The 19,316-nt window shown below is 42.5% G+C and overlaps 1 protein-coding gene across 8 annotated transcripts in view; it reads left to right on the top strand.

Annotated features, from left to right (window-relative positions):
* Window positions 1-19,316, top strand: part of LOC144593653 (nuclear receptor coactivator 7-like) — a 98,004-nt gene that overhangs the window by 4,834 nt on the left and 73,854 nt on the right. For 3 of the 8 annotated variants that reach the window (XM_078399566.1, XM_078399565.1, XM_078399567.1), the window contains exons 2-4: window positions 6,075-6,149; window positions 7,925-8,068; window positions 14,999-15,058. In XM_078399566.1, coding sequence (XP_078255692.1) covers window positions 8,019-8,068; window positions 14,999-15,058 — 110 coding nt within the window. In that variant the 5' untranslated portion in view covers window positions 6,075-6,149; window positions 7,925-8,018. The remainder of the gene's footprint in view (window positions 1-6,074; window positions 6,150-7,924; window positions 8,069-14,998; window positions 15,059-19,316) is intronic. The other 5 variants (XM_078399564.1, XM_078399563.1, XM_078399569.1 and 2 more) reach the window with 3 other exon arrangements.

Raw genomic sequence — 19,316 nt, 5'->3', positions numbered from 1 at the left:
GCACTAGAAATGGTGCAGAGATTTACGATGATGTTGCCGGGTCAGAGAAATTTATGGGACTATTTTGTTTAACTGGGGTTGTTTTCTTTGAAATGGCAGTGGGGCCATTTAATGGAGGCACATACATTTGAGAAGCCTAGATAGGATGAATAGAAAATATCTATTTCTCTTAACAGAAATTTTAATATAGGTGCATGACCGTAGCTGATTATTGGAAGGATTAGAACATTGAGAATTTATTTTTACCCATAGTTGTTGGTGTCTGGAACTCCTTGCCTGAAAGAATGGCAAAATCGTCTGCATTTTAAAAGGACCTGGATGAGGACTTAATGCACTGTCACAGACTAGAAGCTGGGAATGTGGAGGAGTATAAATAATTATTTTGGGGACTCCATGAACATAACAGCTGACTTCTGGGCCATAAAAAATGAATGGAGTTTGTAAGAAAGGTACTGCAACATTTGTGGGTTGTTTTAATTACTGTACAGAGAATAATAGAGACGAGACTGCAGACAGGGGAACTTGAGCAACAAACAATCTGCTGGGAGCAATTGGTGGGTCAGGCAGCATCTGTGATCACCATCTGATCTATGATGCTGCCAGAACCACTGAGTTCCTTCTGCAGATTGTTTGTGAATTGAGAATAAGTTTATGAAATATACTCGGGATAGTTTTTTGGACCAATCTAATAGTTCGCTTTTCCCATGCTGAAGAACTATCAGGGTGCAGGCTATTTTAGATTGGATTTTGTGTCATGAGATGAGGTTGATCAATGATCCTGTCTGAAACATGAAACTATCTGTCACTGGGGGGAAAAATATACCAGACAGACTAAAGGGGCAGAAGGCTGATTTTAAACCCTGACCTGATGGCCCGCATCCGTTGGTCGGAAAGGAAGAGATGGCAGATGCAGTGAAAGCAGTGCCTGTAATCTACTGAAGTCCTGTGGATTCTGGAGAGTTCCTGAATGATCAGCAAGTATAATGCCACCATTCATGAAAGTAGGGTGGGGGCGGCAGACAGAAAACAAGAAACATAGCGTCAGTTAGCTTAACATTTATCATAAGATCATAAGTGATAGGAGCAGAATTAGGCCATTTGGTCCATCGAGTCTACTGTGCCATTCAATCATGGCTGATCTATCTCTCCCTCCTAACCCCATTCTCCTACCTCCTAGGGGGTGGGGTCGCTCTGTTGGTGAGGAATGATATTCACTCCCTCGCAAGGGGTGACATAGAATCAGGAGATGTAGAATCAGTATGGGTAGAAATGAGGAATTGTAAGGGTAAAAAGACCCTAATGGGAGTTATCTACAGGCCCCCAAACAGTAGCCTCGACATAGGGTGCAAGTTGAATGAGGAGCTAAAATTGGCATGTCGCAAATGTAATGCTACGGTGGTTATGGGAGATTTCAACATGCAGGTAGACTGGGAAAATCAGGTTGGTAAAGGACCCCAGGAAAGAGAGTTTGTGGAGTGTCTCCGAGATGGATTCTTAGAACAGCTTGTACTGGAGCCTACTAGGGAGAAGGCAATTCTGGATTTAGTGTTGTGTAATGAACCTGATCTGATAAGGGGACTCGAGGTAAAAGAGCCATTAGGATGCAGTGATCACAATATGATAAGTTTTACTCTACAAATTGAGAGGGAGAAGGGAAAATCGGAAGTGTCAGTATTACAGTATAGCAAAGGGGATTACAGAGGCAGGAGCTGGCCAGAATTGACTGGAAGGAGGCCCTCGCAGGGAAGACGGTGGAACAGCAATGGCAGGTATTCCTGGGAATAATGCAGAAGTTGCAGGATCAATTTATCCCAAAGAGGAGGAAAGATTCCAAGGGGAGTAAGAGACACCCGTGGCTGACAAGGGAAGTCAAGGACAGCATAAAAATAAAAGAGCAGAAGTACACCAATGCAAAGAAGAGTGGGAAGCCAGAGGATTGGGACTCTTTTAAAGAGCAACAGAAGATGACTAAGAAGGCAATATGGGGAGAAAAGATGAGGTTCGAGGGTAAACTAGCCAATAATATAAAGGAGGATAGTAAAAGCTTTTTTAGGTATGTAAAGAGGAAAAAAATAGTCAAGGCAAATGTGGGTTCCTTGAAGACAGAAGCGGGGGAATTTATTATGGGAAACAAGGAAATGGCAGATGAGTTAAATGGGTCCCTTTGGATCTGTCTTCACGAAGGAAGATACAAGCAACCTCCCAGATGTTCGAGTGGGCAGAGATCCTAGGGTGACGGAGGAACTGAAGGAAATCCACATTAGGCAGGAAATGGTGTTGGGTAGACTGATGGGACTGAAGGCTGATAAATCCCCAGGGCCTGATGGTCTGCATCCCAGAGTACTTAAGGAGGTGGCGCTAGAAATTTTGGACGCATTGGTGATCATTTTCCAATGTTCTATAGATTCAGGATCAGTTCCTGTGGATTGGAGGGTAGCTAATGTTGTCCTACTTTTTAAGAAAGGAGGGAGAGAGAAAAAGGGAAATTATAGACCAGTTAGTCTGACATCAGTGGTGGGGAAGATGCTGGAGTCAATTATAAAGGACGAAATTGCGGAGCATTTGGATAGTAGTAACAGGATTGTTCCGAGTCAGCATGGATTTACGATGGGGAAATCATGCTTGACTAATCTTCTGGAATTCTTTGAGGATGTAACCAGGAAAATTGACAGAGGAGAGCCCGTGGATGTGGTGTACCTAGACTTTCAGAAAGCTTTTGACAAGGTTCCACATAGGAGATTAGTGAGCAAAATTAGAGCACATGGTATTGGAGTTAGGGTACTGACATGGATAGAAAATTGATTGACAGACAGAAAGCAAAGAGTGGGGATAAATGGGTCCCTTTCAGAATGGCAGGCTAGTGGGGTACCGCAAGGCTCGGTGCTGGGACCGCAGCTATTTACAATATACATTAATGACTTGGATGAAGGGATTAAAAGTACCATTAGCAAATTTGCAGATGATACAAAGCTGGGTGGTAGTGTGAACTGTGAGGAAGATGCTATGAAGTTGCAGGGTGACTTGGACAGGTTGTGTGAGTGGGCGGATGCATGGCAGATGCAGTTTAACGTGGATAAGTGTGAGGTTATCCAATTTGGTGGTAAGAATAGGAAGGCAGAGTATTATCTGAATGGTGTCAAGTTAGGAACAGGGGACGTACAACGAGATCAGGGTGTCCTAGTGCATCAGTCACTGAAAGGAAGCATGCAGGTACAGCAGGCAGTGAAGAAAGCCAATGGAATGTTGGCCTTCATAACAAGAGGAGTTGAGTATAGGAGCAAAGAGGTCCTTCTGCAGTTGTACAGGGCCCTAATGAGACCGCACCTGGAGTACTGTGTGCAGTTTTGGTCTCCAAATTTGAGGAAGGATATTCTTGCTATTGAGGGCGTGCAGTGTAGGTTTACTAGGTTAATTCCCGGAATGGCGGGAATGGCGGGACTATCATATGTTGAAAGACTGGAGCAACTAGGCTTGTATACACTGGAATTTAGAAGGATGAGAGGAGATCTTATCGAAACGTATAAGATTATTAAGGGGTTGGACACGTTAGAGGCAGGAAACATGTTCCCAATGTTGGGGGAGTCCAGAACAAGGGGCCACAGTTTACGAATAAGGGGTAGGCCATTTAGAACTGAGATGAGGAAAAACTTTTTCAGTCAGAGAGTTGTGAATCTGTGGAATTCTCTGCCTCTGAAGGCAGTGGAGGCCAATTCTCTGAATGCATTCAAGAGAGAGCTGGATAGAGCTCTAAATGATAGCGGAGTCAGAGGGTATGGGGAGAAGGCAGGAACGGGGTACTGATTGAGAATGATCAGCCATGATCACATTGAATGGCGGTGCTGGCTCAAAGGGCCGAATGGCCTCCTCCTGCACCTATTGTCTATTCTCCCCATAACCTCTGACACCCATATCTCCTGTTTGGGGAAAATGCTGCATACACATTTGAGAAGGTATTGACATTAGAAAATCATAAGAATATGGAGCAGACCAATGGTTTATGATAAAGAAGGCGCATTGGACAAATTTTCCACAGCTCTTTGAGGGTGAAACAAACAGGGCGGTAAAGCGAACTATTAGATGCAGTGTATTTGAATTTCCAGAAGGCATTTGATAAATTTGAACTTGGTAATGAGTTACTGCTGGTGGAGAGACAAAGTAAGCAATGTGGACCTTTGAAAAAGAACAAGCCAGGATCCCATTGACTTACAAATTCGAAGCAGAAAATGGAGTTAGATTGCACACACCCTCAGAAAACCTTCCACAAACATCACCTGGCAAGCCCTGAAATGGAATCCCCAAGGAAAAAGGAAAAGAGGTCGCCCCAGGAACAGCTGGAGAAGAGATGTCCAGGCAGAAATGTCTGGGAGTGGGCTCAACTGGGGAGATCTTGAAAGAACCATCAACAACCGATTGAGGTGGAGGACATTTGTCAATGGCCTATGCTCCCTAGAGGAGCAAAGGGCTGAAAAAGAATGGGTTACTGCAGAAGATTTCACCTTTTTGGGGGTACGGCTAAAGGAGTGGTAATTAACAGCTAACAAAGTCAGGACAAATAGTTTATTTTCAGAGAGACACAAGAAACTGCAAATGCTGGAATCTTGAGCAAAATATAAAGTGCTGGAGGAATTCAGCAGGTCAGACAACCTCGTTGTTTCAGGTTATTTTCAGATTGGCTATCTAACTATTAGGGTAATATAGGATTCATCTATAAAATATCCAAATGATTTGGATGAAGACACCAAGTGTCCTGTAGCCAAATTTACTAATGATGCACATAGATGGCTTAGCAAAGTGTGAGGAGGACAATGGGAACGGACATAGTTCCGTTGTAGGCGAACAAAGATTGCAAATTAATATTGGAAGATGAAGTTTCCACTTGGGCAGGAATAATGAAGATAGCAAATTATTATTTAAATGCAGTGGCAAAAATAGTTTATTATAAGACACTAATCTCCAAAACAGAAGATTAGTGCAAGCAAATGTGGATCCTTAATGTGTAGGAATGAACTGCAGACGCTGGTTTAAATCGAAGATAGACAGAAAATGCTGGAGTAACTCAATGGGATAGGCAGCATCTCTGGAGAGAAGGAAATTATTCAGTTACTCCAGCATTTTGTGTCCATTTTGGGTCCTTTTTATAATGGGAACTAAAGTGTCAGGGAAATTAAACGATTACTTTGTGTCTGCATGAAAGAATTTGCACAAAATTAGTTGGATACATTAGAGAATCAAGAGTTTATGAGCATATGGAACTAAATATTGCTAAAAATCATACCAGAAAAACTGGTGATCTTGAAAGCTGAAATTTAGCAAGGACCTGATAATCTACAGCTTCAGGGATAGTGGGTGCTCTGATTATCGTCTTCCAATGCTCTGTACATTTTAGAATTATTCCTTTTGGATTGGAATGCCTCAAATGCAACCCCACCATTTAAGAAATGAGGAAGAAGGAAAACAAGAACTACTGACCTGTTAGCCTAGAGGTAGAGGTAATGCTGGAACCATTGTGAAGAATGTAACTAGATCATCTTGAAAAGAATAATAGGATTGAGCAGAGAGCAAAGTGAGCCATTTGGTTGTTATTCCCATCATATAGTGTACTCAGAACAAGCTCTGCCCACAGAAAGTGTCAGAGTTGGCTTTGTCAAATGCCCCTTTAGCTGAACTGGCTGGGGAACAGTTTGTATCTTTGTAAATTGTTGATGTCCTGTTATATTCAAACTATTAAAATTAATCACATTAAAAGATATTTTTCTAAAATCAAATTAAAAATATTTGTAAACCCAGACTTAAAGTAGTTATTCTGAAATGATCAGAGATATGTAATTCTCTTTATGTTCTCTTTGGTCCCAATAAATCATGGAGGTTTAGGGGAACATATGAAGCAGGTGCAGGAACAGGCTAATTGGCTCTTTGAGCCTGCTCTGCCATTCAGTAAGATTGTGGCTAATCTAATCATAACCTCAATTTCAGTTTGACATTTTCTTCCCAAACACCTTTTAAAACTTGTTTCGCTCCCTTTCCATTGAAATGACACTCATCACTAAAGCTGCTCCTTGTTTACCATAATGTAGATCCAGTTGGCATTCCTTAATGGCAAGGAAGGAAGTCATCGGCAACAACATTGGGAATTTCAAACTTCTATGTATGTGAGTACTTGCATGATTGTACTGAGCTTGCTGACAGTTATGTAAGAAAATTCTGTTTGTTACAAATCTGGTTGCTGGTATTTTTCAGGATAGTATGCCATCTTGCTTTTGGTTTCATGTAACCAGGAACTACATTCCTGTCTTTCAAATGTTATTTGGTTACACAGCTTCCAAGTTAGTACAAGTTGTTATGAAGCAATTTGTATTGTGTAAAATCATTAAAAACTGGCAGTGAATCAGAGCTGCTGCATAACATAAAAGCACTTGACTAAAGTTCTTCATTAACTTTTTTCTGCAAGTCAAGTTGAGTTTATAGTCATGTGTATGAGCATGGTGATATACAGGTGCAATGAAAATCTTGTTTCCAGCAGTGTCACAGGCACACATAGTCTCAGATTCTATAAATCAGAATAAATAAATTATACATAAACCTGTGTAGGAACAGCAGATGCTAGTTTAAACCGAAGATAGACACAAAATGCTGGAGTAACTCAGCAAGACAGGCATCTCTGGAGAGAAGGAATGGGTGACGTTTTGGGTCAAGGCCATGTATCAGACTGAAAGTCATGGGAAAGGGAAACGAAATATAGATGGTGAAGTAGTGAGATATAGAACAAATGAATGAAAGATATGCAAAAAAGTAATAATGTGAAAGGAAACAGGCCATTGTTAGTGGTTTGCTAGGGGAGAACAAAAAGCTGGTGTAGTTTGGGTGGTGGAGGGATGGACAGAGGGAATGCAGAGGTTACAGAAATCACTCTTCATACCCCTGGGTTGTAAGCTGCCCAAGCGAAATATGAGATGCTGTTCCTCCAATTTGAGTTTGGTCTCACTCTGACAATGGAGGAGTCCTAGGACAGAAAGGTCAGTGTGGGAATGGGAAGGGGAATTAAAGTGTTTAGCATCTGAGAGATCAGGTAGGTCCAGGTGGACTGAGCGAAGGTGTTCAGCGAAACGACCGCCCAGTCTACGTTTGGTGTCGCCGATGCACTACATCTAGAACAACGGCTACAGTAGATGAGATTGGATGAGGTGCAAGTGAGCCTCTGCCTAACCTGAAAGGACTGTCGGGGTCCCTGGACAGAGTTGAGGGAGGAGGTATAGGGACAGGTGTTTCATCTCCGGTTGCAGAAGATAGTACCCCGGGGAAGGGGTGGTTTGGGTGAGAAGGGATGAGTTAACTAGGGAATTGCGGAGGGAACGGTCTCTGCGGAAGGCGGAAAAGGGAGGAGATGGGAAGATGTGACTAATGGTGGGATCTCGTTGGAGTGGCGAAAATGTCGGAGGATTATGTGTTTTCTGCGACGGCTGAAAGATAAGGACTAGAGGTACTCTGTGCCTGTTGCGACAAGGGGATCACGGCCGTGCTGCGGGGTACTGAGGAGACACGTGTGAGGGCCTCATCTATAATGGGAGGGGAACACCCGTTCCCTTAAGAATTAGGACATCTTGGATGTCCTGGTATGGAACTCCTCTTCTTGGGTGCAGATGCGGCGCAGACGGAGGAATTTGGAGTCTTTGCAGGAAGCAGTGGGCGAAGAAGTGTAGTCGAGATAGTTGTGGGATCAGTGGGTCTGTACATAAACTTCTGTCTGGTAGTAAAAGGAAACAAAAACTGCAAAGGAACAAGACAATAAGCAAAAGTGCAGAGCTTAATTGGAAATATTTTAAGTCCATGGTAGTGGAAAAGGTGGTCCATAGAGTTCTGTTGTGAATGAACAATAAGTCCCCCTCATTGTGTTTGTGAATTGAGTCACAAGATATTGTCATTACAGGAATTTTCCACGTGGATGACAAGAAACCTGGAAAATAACGCAACTTATCTACGTAGCACAGAAGAAGATAAAAACGGCATTAAAATATCTAACCATGGAGACTAAAGAGTTGAGAAAAGAGAGAAGGCCAGGTTATTTTGCCAGGTGAAATATTTCATATTTCATATTTCATTGTTCACTGAGCAATCTGCTGCATTCATTTCACCATTCATTATTATTTCAAAGGATTCAAAATATTCTGAATAAATACTGTGTTTATATTATCACTATTTGGAATAGAGATAGAATATGCTTGTTGATTATTGTCGAAGCTGGAATAAGTACAGAATTATATACAAACTGCACTGGGATGCAATATACAGTTTATTTTGAGTAGGAAAATGTCTCTAAATCTCTTTGACAAAGAAATCATCTCTCATTTAGAATACATTTTTAATTTTATGGTTTCTAATATTTTAGACTGAAGATGGTGTTGGAGGTTGCAGATGTTTTCTTTTTTGAAACAATAGTAAAGTAATTGTTCATCCTCAGTTACTAAATGTGCCTCAAGCACAAATTTAGAAAATACCGTTATGTCCAAATCTCCCCTGTGGGTCTCTCCTGAGGCAACCCTCCCCCAACTGACGAAGCCCGTTGCCGGGCGGGGAGTGTCCTCCATGTTTGTGGGCAAGCGAGGGGAGGCAGGGAAGGGGAGAGGGTGTCACTCACCTTGGCCCCGTGCCACCAGTGCAGCAACCAGAGCAAGCCGTGGACCCAAAGCCTCTCCTGCATTGGTCTAGCACCCTCTCCTCCCCCACTCCCTCTTCCCTCTCCTCCTCCCCACTCCCCCCATCCCCACTCCCCCCATCCCCACTCACCCTCCCCCACCTTCATTCCCCCCCTCCTCCCCCACTCCTACCCTTCTCCTCTTTCCCCCCCCCCCAACTTCTCCCCCCCACCCCCACCTTGCAATAGTTCACCTTTGCGATGGTGCATAGAAAGGGACCCGTAGCGGGCTGCCGCTCGCTTCGGGATAAGTGACCGCGCGTTTTCAATGGATTTCGATTTACAATACTTTCGGTTTCCGATGGGTTTCTCGGAATGGAACCCCATCGGAAGCTCAGGAGTACCTGTATTAGATGAAAGGGACCCAACTGCGCAGGCACGGAGCAGCTGGCGACACGTGCGTATTACATGAACGGGACCCAACTGCGCAGGCGTGGACAGGTAAGTATTAGATGAGCAGGCCCCAACTGTGCAGGCGTGGACAGGTAAGTATTAGATGAACAGGACCCAACTGTGCAGGCGCTGACATGTAAAACTGCGCATCCCTCATTGGCCGTCACGGGCGGGTCCCATTGTGACGTCACATGCTGAACATGGCGAGAAATCTGTTTTATAAGGGAATTTTTAAACTTTAAAATCTCATTATGTGAGATGGTTTAAAGGATCATTATGTTGAACCAACCAGAGAATAAATCTAATAATGTGCAATGGGTAAAGATTAATTAATCAAGGGTGCTTGAGGGAAGATATGATAACATTTTATATTAAGTTTTTAAATCATTTGGTTCAAATCAAAACTAGGACTCTAATCTAAATAAAGTGATCAATGAAGGTACAAAGCACCAATTCACTATGAAAATTTATGAAATTATAAGACATGGCACTGAACAAACGATGGCTTATGTTTTTTTTAAATTAAAAACATAGTTTACAGCAAATAAATGTCCCTGCCCAGAGAAGTGGTCTCGCCATGGCGACCAAGAACAGTTAAAGATATGTTTAAATATTGAAACTTATTTAAATACGGAAGAAGGAAATGAGCAGAAGTTGGTTGTGAAAAATTGCAGCAGGATCTTGATAGGTTGGCCAGGTGGACTGAGGAATGGTGGATGGAATTTAATACTGAGAAATGTAAGGTGTTGTGTTCTGGGAAGTCTAACATGGGAAGGATCTGCACAGTGAATGGTAGGGGTCGATGGAGTGTTGTAGAGCAGAGGAATCTTGGAGTGCAGGTGCATGATTCCTTGATGGTAGAGTCGCAGGTAGATAGGTTGGTCAAAAGGGTTTTTGGCACGTTGACCTTTATCAGTCAGAGCATTGAGTGTAGAAGTTGGGAGGCCATGTTGCAGTTATATAAGACGTTGGTGAGGCCGCATTTAGAGTATTGTGTTCAGTTCGTGGCACCATGTTATAGGAAAGATGTTAAGCTGGAAAGGATACAGAAAAGATTTACGAGGATGTTGCCAGGATTCAAGGGTCTGAGCTTTCGGGAGAGGTTGAGTAGGCTGGGACTCAACTCCTTGGAGCGCAGGAGGCTGAGGGGTGATCTGAAAGAGGTGGATAAAATCATGAGGGGAATAGAATGGTTGATGCACTGAGTCTCTTGCCCAGAGTTGGGGAATCGGGGACCAGAGGACATAGGTTTAAGGTGAAGAAGAAAAGATTTAATAGGAACCGGAGTGGAGGGTGTATGGAATCAACTGCCAGAGGAGGTAGGTGAGACAGGGACTATCTCAACGTTTAAGAAACAGTTAGACAGGTACATGGAAAGGACGTTTGAAGGAATATGGGCCAAACTCAGACAGGTGGGATGAGTGTAGCTGGGACATGATGACTGGTGTGGACAGGTTGGGCTGGAGGGCCTGTTTCCACACGATATGACTCAACATCATTTTCTGAAGGTATGCCGCATACATACAGTGCCACAGGCAGTTTCTGTACACGGCAGCATGCTCTTTCACTGCTTATAATTTGCTCTTGGTTAATGCTCTGCATTTCCTCCACATATTCTGATGCATTTTTCAAAAGCAACTGGGCTCTGTTTCTGTGCCTTCAAGCTCTGGTTTGCACTACTCTTTAATTGTGTTGATCAAGACTTCACTTCATACATTTCACCAGGCAGACAGGCAAATTCCTCAGTGCATATTCTCCTGCATCACTTAATTCATTTAGCATTAATAACCGTTTCTTTAGTCTGATGGTTTTCCAGACTTTGATCTTAATATTAATTAAGACTCTTGACACTGAGCTTTATTTTGTTCAGTCCCTAGGTTCTTAATAAAGAATCCAATTAAAATGGCAACACCTGCTCAATCCTCTCTTGGTCACGTAATCCAAGCACATAGTACACAGCCTGACTCTGTTAAAGACACTTATCAAATTAGAAAAGAATGGTTTGTCCTGAGTTCAGAATGTTCCAGTCAGGATGGCTAACAAGGACGGGATGAAGTGAGAGGAGACATCACTGCATGTGGCTCTGTCACAATTCCCTTCTCTAGTTTTATCACAGTATTTCATGGAATGAGCATATTTTGGCAAAGCTGTGTTTTGCTTGTCATGTTATTTGGGGAAGTGTATTTCTTCTTGTGAACCAAGGATTTAAGGACAGAATGAAGTCTCTAGCTCAATGGTGCTTTTGAATAGATTCTGACAAACTAAAATTCTAACCTAACTTGGTCTTCCAGATTCTAATACTAAAAGGAAATGTAATAGTTACAGTGCTGCAAATAATCCAATTCATATTCTCTTTCAACAGTTCTTTTTTTTTCTCTGTTATGTGGGTTATTATTGAGATGTAATTTAACAGATAATGGGTTTTTTCCCTACCATTTGTAACTGAATGGGAATTATTCATGTGTGGCAATAGATTGTGAATACCTGAACTTAAGAATAAAATCTTGACAAGTATGATTGTAGCCCAGACACGTTCTGACTCCAGTGTGCTTCAGGGGATCTTGGCCAGTAATGACAATCTCAGTTGATTTTCATCTCGAATACCTGTTCTTGGGTAAAATCGTTCTGTCCTTCACAGTAATGTCCATTTGAGAATATTGTTATAATAGACGTCATTAAATGCTGATAGACTGTTATCAATCCCATTGGTTTAATCTGCATTTTGTTAAATTGTGATTCAGGGAACAGTGGTAGCTGTACCTTTTGATTAAGATATTAAACCAGGCTGCTGTTTGGAGTTTCCACCTGGCTGATAATATAGATTGGGAGTCATCTGACCGAGAACTAACTTTTCCTGCAAGCACACACACTGATTTTTTTTTCTCGTTTATTGTTTACAGTGTATTATGTTTACATACTCTATTGTGCTGTTGCAAGTAAGAATTTCATTGTCCTATCTGGGACATAAGACAATAAAACACACTTGATTCTTGAAGCCTACTTTCAATTCCGCCATCTCCACCACATCTGCCCCTAAGATCTGCTCCATGCTCGGACATCCGAGATGTGCTCATTTTTTGGGTTCTCCCCTTCTGTTATAGATGGGCCCCTCACACACGTCTCCTCTGTGTCCCATGGTTCTCCTCTTGCTTCCCCTCCGCACAGAAGCAAAAAGGACAGAGTTCCCCTGGTCCTTGCTTTTCACCCCACCAACCATTGAATCCAACACATTATCCTCCAACATTCCCGTCATCTCTTACGGGATCCCACAACTAATTACATCTTCCCATCTCCACTCCTTTCCGCCATCCATAGAGACCACTCCCTCCAACTCGTTGGTTCACTCATACCTTCCCACTCAAACCACCCCCACCCAAGGTACATTTCCCTGCAACTGCAGGAGATGCAACACCTGTCCGTACACCTCCTCCCTCGACTTAATCCAGGGACCACAACTGTTTTTTCAGGTGAGACAGAGGTTCATGTATTCCTCCACTAACCTCATCGACTACATCCAGTGTCCCGTTGTGGGCTCTTCTACATTGGCGAGACTAAATGTAGACTCAGCGACCATTTTGCTGAACACTTGCAGTGGTTCACCAAGGCCTACGGTTGCCAACCATCTCAACTCCCCTTCCCATTCCCATACTGACCTTTCTGTCCTGGGCCTCCTCCACTGCCAGATTGAGGCCACATGCAGATTGGAGGAACAGTACCTCATATTTATTTTGGGTAGCTAACAACCCAGCAGTATGAACATTGAATTTTCTAATTTGAAGTAACTTCTACCTAAGCTTTCCTCCACCGCAGCTGTTAATAACTAGTTCCACAGTTCACCACATTGTATCCCTCTCGAGATCACACTTTCCCTAGCCAACAATGGGCTTACCAGGGCACCACCCTACCTTTATGGCCGGCCCTAATTGATCCAGGTCTTTTCCCGCCTCCAGCTCTTCACTTCCCCACCCCCTACTTTCAGTCTGAAGAAGGGACCAGACCCAAAACGTCAACCATCCTTTTTCTCCAAAGATGCTACCTAACCCGCTGACTTACTCCAGCACCTTGTGCCTATTTTTTCTGCATGATTTTTAATCCTCTTGACTTGAAGCATCTGTTAGTGTTTGTTGCCAATTTCTATCAAGTCACTATACTTGCATATAAGAAGTAATGTAATGATGACTGTAGAGCCATTTATGTTTATGCTAGCTACTGTTGGCATATTATATTATTTTGGCTAGATATATCTTGCTGTATTATTTTGGACACTTTGTGGCGGTCATTAGATGCACATATATATGAGCATATGGGACAGGAAGTGGCAGGCACAGGGAGGGAGAGCATACAGTTCTCACAAGGTGTAATGGCAACTTTCTGACTTTTCCAGTGACCTCTTTTCCACTTGCCATTACTACACAGGTAAGTAGAAGTGATCTAATAGAACAGATCTTCCATTCGTTATTTCCAGTTTAATTGGTTGTTTATTGAAGTAGTTGTACAAACAAGGAGATGAACATACCAGGCTTTACTTATTCCGCCTGCAAGTTGTAGCTGGCTGCTCTGTCTCTAGTCCGCATACAACACTCACAACCCCAGGAGTAGTTTCCAGCATCCAACCTCAATACCCGATATTTTTTATTTCCACCATGGACTCTTTGTAAAGGAAGACTTATACATTAAGCGCAGATGGTGACAGGTGCAATATATGGTAGATCTCTTTTGGAAATGCTGGACATAAGAATACTTGCCTCTAATCCAAGAATGACAACGGTGGTTAAAGATAAAAAGAAGCTTTGCTCCAGGTGACATTGTTGTGGTGGCTGATTCCACTGCACCACAAGACTCCTGGCTAATGGGCAGAATATTGGAGTCCATACAAGATGCACAAGGTCTTGTGTGCACAGTTGGACTTCGGACTGAGCAACATCTTGGGATGTTGGGACCACCTGGGACCAGACCAGGGACAGAGCAGCCAGCTACAACTTGCATGCGGAATAAGGAAAGCCTGGAATGTTCATCTCCTTATTTGTACAACTACTTCAATAATCAACCAATTAAACTGGAAATAATGACTCGAAGGTCTGTTCTATTCGGTCTGCGTAAGATCACTTCTACTTTCCTGTGTAGTAATGGCAAATGAAAAAGAAGTCACTGGAAAAGTCGGAACGTGGCCATTACAATGACTGTTGTGATACATCTTAAAATATTGTCCTTTTCTATTTCCTCTCCAGATTCTAATTTGGGGTAGGGTAGGCCTACAAATAGTGGAGACGAATGATTCCAATCATGGAGGTTTTGTGGGCACAGATGCAAATACTTTCAAAGGGTTGTCAGGCAGAGTTGAGTTCTTGCCATAACTTGCTAATAAGTATTTACTGCATTTTTGAGATGACTTGTGACTCGTCTGGGAAGATTTTGTTTTACTATCCTCATCTTGCAGCAATGGCCCATACTTTATGCAGTCACAAGACTGAAAATGTTACACAAATAACATTCTCATTTTGAGCTCTATCGATCATAAAAGGGTGTAAGTAGAACGGTTGATAGAGAAGTGCTCATTAATCTTCTCTAATCTATATTTGTGTTTTTGCACGACTGAAATTATTTAACAGTCATTCATCTGTTTTCATTATTTTTCAAATGGTATGGAAAAGCAAGTTGCTGGCCTGTCCTCCAAAATGAGATGTTTCTGCATATTTATTGTTTTATTCTTGCAGTGATCTGGCTTTATCTTGATGAGATTGTGAAGATTCCTGTATTAAGTATGCCAGTAATCTTTCCTGTACTGTGCATATGTTGACTACATTTATTAAAATGATCAGGCATGGCATTTTATAGACCATATCCATCATATTGTATGTCCAATTTGCTGTTTAAAAGGTTTCAGTTTAAATTTTATTACTTTTTGACTATTTTCAGGCTGCTTCACATGACGTCCCCATACGTCTCTCTCTGTAGCATATCACTAAATCTGCACTGGTAAGTTTGTTAGAAATTGGTGAAAGACCTAGGTTTGGGGTAGCAATGTTGTAGTATGTATAGATGACGAGCAAGATCTTTGTGCTACTCTTGATTTATTATATGTTTAATTGTCATTGCTCTCGGCTTTATGTTCTGCAAGTATTAACTTACCATGTCATTATTTAACTTAATGGTCATTGTCCATCTATTTTAATTTTGGCAACTTTATGAATACTCATTTTCAGATACAGATGTCCATAATTTCTACATTTAGTGCAAATGTGAAGGGATGCTCTGAAAGGCTCTTGGAAAGATTTCTGTAGTTATGGTTTCCACATCTAAATGTTTACAATTGGAATTAAGTAAACTAATGCAATGATTGCAAGTACACTGGTAATTTATTCTTTCAGACATATTTAGTATAGAAAGGCACAGCAATGTTGAGTATTAATAGGTGTAGTATTTTTGATTAACATGTGATGGCATTTAAGCAGCCCCAGTTGGCACAGTTTTTCCTGTTTAATATATTTGTAAACCTCCTTCAGCATGCTTTTCATCTATAAGGTTATTCAATAACTATTTAACTTTGCAATCACCACTTCAGTGATTTAATTGGTAGCATAATGACTTATGTGCCAGACTTGTATCCAAATTTGGGGACACTGAATTTTAATCCTACTAATCTGAAATTAAAAGTTTGTACTATTATTAGTGACAATGAAATTACCAGGTTATTTTGAAAGCCAATCTTGTTCTCCGATTATATTCAATATGAGTAACCACAGTCTGAAGTAAAGAGTTTGAAAGTTCTATCAATAAGAAATTTCTTATTGTCCTACAGAGACTGTCCCTTATTTAGGGGTTATTCTCTTGAATGCAGACTTGAATTCAAGGGAAAGCCCTTCCAGCATCTACGGGCTAAAATCTCAAAGGATTTTACATGTTTCCGGTGATCTAATCTTGTAAAATCTCATTTTTGATTTGTTTTAAAGTCTTATGATCTCTTCCCAAAGGACAATCCCTTTCATTGCAGCAATTATTCCAGTGCATTTTATGCATACCCTAAAAGGCAAATTTGCTTTCCTATGCTTACTGTACCTAGGTTAACTATAAGTGCATGAGGTTAGAAATCAGAGCAAAAAAAATGGATATCTGAAATAATCAACAAGTATGACAACCTTTGTGGGAGGGAGTTAATATTTCAGGTTTATGATCTTCTTTCCACAAATGCTTCCTATCCTGTTAACTATTTCCAGCATTTATTATTTTTATCACTTTCAAAAAAATGTGCTTGTCTGATTTTCCTAGCTGAGGATGGCTTCATAATTCTCCCAACAAATGTGCACCTTTCATAATGACCACGCATTTATCCACCTATGGTCACTTGTATTTTTTTGGAATCAATATATCATTTTGATCTAAAGATCTAAAATGAAGTAAATTTAACTGTTAAAATTAACTATTAAATAATCAGGAAATGTAGAAACAAGGAACTGCAGATGCTGGTTTACTCAAGATGACACTGTGCTGGAGTAGCTCAACAGGCTGGGTAGCTTCACAGGAGAATGCGGATAGGCGACGTTTTGGATCAGGATCCTCCAGTCTGGTTGTAGGGGAAAGAAAGCTAGAAGAGAAGAGGAGCTGGAGAAAGCTTGGCAGGTAATAGGATGACAAAGGCAAGGAGGGTTATTTAGGCAGATAGGGAAAGGTGAGGACCAGGGGAACTCTATCCTTGTTCTGTCTGGGGGGCGGGGGAGCGAGAGCAGAACTAGGGGACACAGAGGAGACACGTGAGGGATTCATAACAGCAGAAGGAAAACCACATTTACTAAAGAACAAGGATGCCCTAGAATGGAACGCCTCATCTTGGGAGCAGATGTGGCGGAGAGAGAGAAATTGAGAGTAGGAAATGGTGTCTTTGCAAGAGGTAGGGTGGGGAAAAGTTTAGTCCAGAAAACTGTGGGAGTTGGTAGATTTCTATTAGATGTCAGTCGATAGTCTGTCCCCTGTGATGGAGACAGAGAGATCAAGAAATGGAAGAGAGGTGTCGGCAATAGTCCGAGTGAATTTGAGGCCAGGGTGGAAGTTGGTGGTAAAGTTAATGAAATTAAAGAGTTCTAAACGAGTGCAGGAGGAAGACGCAATACAGTCGTCGATGTGGCGGAGAAATTTGGGAGATGCTGCCAGTGTATGTTTGAGACACTGACTGTTCAATGTAACTGACAAAAAGGCAGCACATCTGGGGGCCATGTAAGTGCCCATGGCTACACCTTTAACTTGGAGAAAGTGAAAGGAGTCAAAATTGAAGTTGCTGAGGGTGACAAAGTTTTGCTAGGTGGAAGAGACTGTTAGTAGAGGAAAACTGATTGGGCCTCCATTCAAGTAAGAACCATGAGACCTTCCAAGTGGGGGATGGAGGTGTAAAGAAATTGGACGTCCATGGCACATGCGGCAACGAGGGACTGGAAACTGAAAGTTATTGAAGTGTTGAAGGGTGTGAGGAGTCTCAGTTGTAAGTTGGAAGGGACTGGGCAAGTGGGAATAGGATGAAATCAAGGTATTTGGAGATAATTTCAGTGGGGCAGGAGAAGCTAGAAACTGAATATACCAGGGCAGTTCTGTTTGTGGATTTTGGGAAGGAGATAGAAACGGGCAGTGTGGGGCTGGGGAACAATAAGGTTAGAAGGGAGATTGTCAGAGATGATGTGATCAGAAAACAATTGAGATGATGGGCTGGCGTACGACTATGGGGTATGGGGTCATAGTCACGGTGTCCCAAGCCCACCCCTTTTTGGCTTCCGCAAAGGCTGCTCCCTCCGCAACTCCTTGGCTCACTTGAATGAGGCCACACACAAACTGGAACCCCACCTGGACTTTCACCTATTTCTCCCCTCCCCTTCCACCTACATTCCTTCCTCTAGTTTCACAATTCACAACTCTTCAATCCTTTTATCTTATCCCTCTGCCTCATCATCTGCCCATCAAATAACCTGCCTCACCTCTGTCGGCCTATCACCTGCTAGGTTTTGTCCAGCCCCTCTTTTCATGTAAGCATGCAGGTACAGCAGGCAGTGAAGAAAGCTAATGGCATGTTGGCCTTCATAACAAGAGGAGTTGAGTATAGGAGCAGAGGTCCTTCTGCAGTTGTACAGGGCCCTAGTGAGACAACACCTGGAGTATTGTGTGCGATGTTAAGTCCGCAGCCCCCCGCGGTTAGAGCTCCGAGGTCGATCCCTGGCAAAGGGATCGCGACTACACAATGTTAAAGTCCTGCAGGCTCCCGCGGTTGGAGCTCCCGAAGTCGGTCTCCAGCAGAGGCCGACAACTCCTCGATGTTAGGCTGCAGTGCGGACGGAAATACGATACGGGAAAAAAAATCACATCTCCGTCGAGGTAAGAGATTTAAAAAAGTTCCCCCCACCCTTCACATAAAACAAGCTAAAGAACACTAAAAACATACATTTAACACATACTCTTAAAACAACAAAGAAGGAAGGGGCAGACAGACTGTTGGCGAGGCAGCCATTGTAACATTATGTGTGCCAATCAAGTTATCACAATAGACAATAGGTGCAGGAGTAGGCCATTCAGCCCTTCGAGCCAGCCCACCCCCCACCCCTCCCACCCCACCCCATTCAATGTGATCATGGCTGATCATTCTCAATCAGTACCCCGTTCCTGCCTTCTCCCCATACCCCTTGACTCTGCTATCCTTAAGAGCTCTATCTAGCTCTCTCTTGAATACATTCAGAGAATTGGCCTCCACTGCCTTCTGTGGCAGAGAATTCCACAATACATTTGAGAGAAAATGACCAGCAATAAGCCACAGTTTAAGAATAAGGGGTAGGCCATTTAGAACGGAGATGAGAAAAACTTTTTCACTCAGAGTTGTGAATCTGTGGAATTCTCTGACACAGAAGGCAGTGGAAGCCAATTCTCTGGATGCTTTTAAGAGAGAGTTAGATAGAGCTCTTAAAGATAGTGGAGTCAAGGGATATGGGGAGAAGGCAAGAACGGGGTACTGATCGTGGATGATCAGCCATGATCACAGTGAATGGCGGTGATGGCTCGAAGGGCCGAATGGTCTACTGCCCCTATTATCTATTGTCTAACAATCCCACCCCCCACATTCTGTCTGAACAAGGGTCCCAACCTGATCTGCCGCCTATCCATGTTCTCCTGAGATCCTGCCTGACCTACTGAGCTGCACCAGCACTCTGTTGTCTTCTGATAAATACTCAGCACCATTATGAAACATTCCATGAGATTCATCACA

The sequence above is a fragment of the Rhinoraja longicauda genome, chromosome 5 (assembly GCF_053455715.1).
Source record: "Rhinoraja longicauda isolate Sanriku21f chromosome 5, sRhiLon1.1, whole genome shotgun sequence".
In the NCBI taxonomy this organism is placed as follows: Eukaryota; Metazoa; Chordata; class Chondrichthyes; order Rajiformes; family Arhynchobatidae; genus Rhinoraja; species Rhinoraja longicauda.
This window is presented reverse-complemented; position numbering and strand designations above follow the sequence as displayed.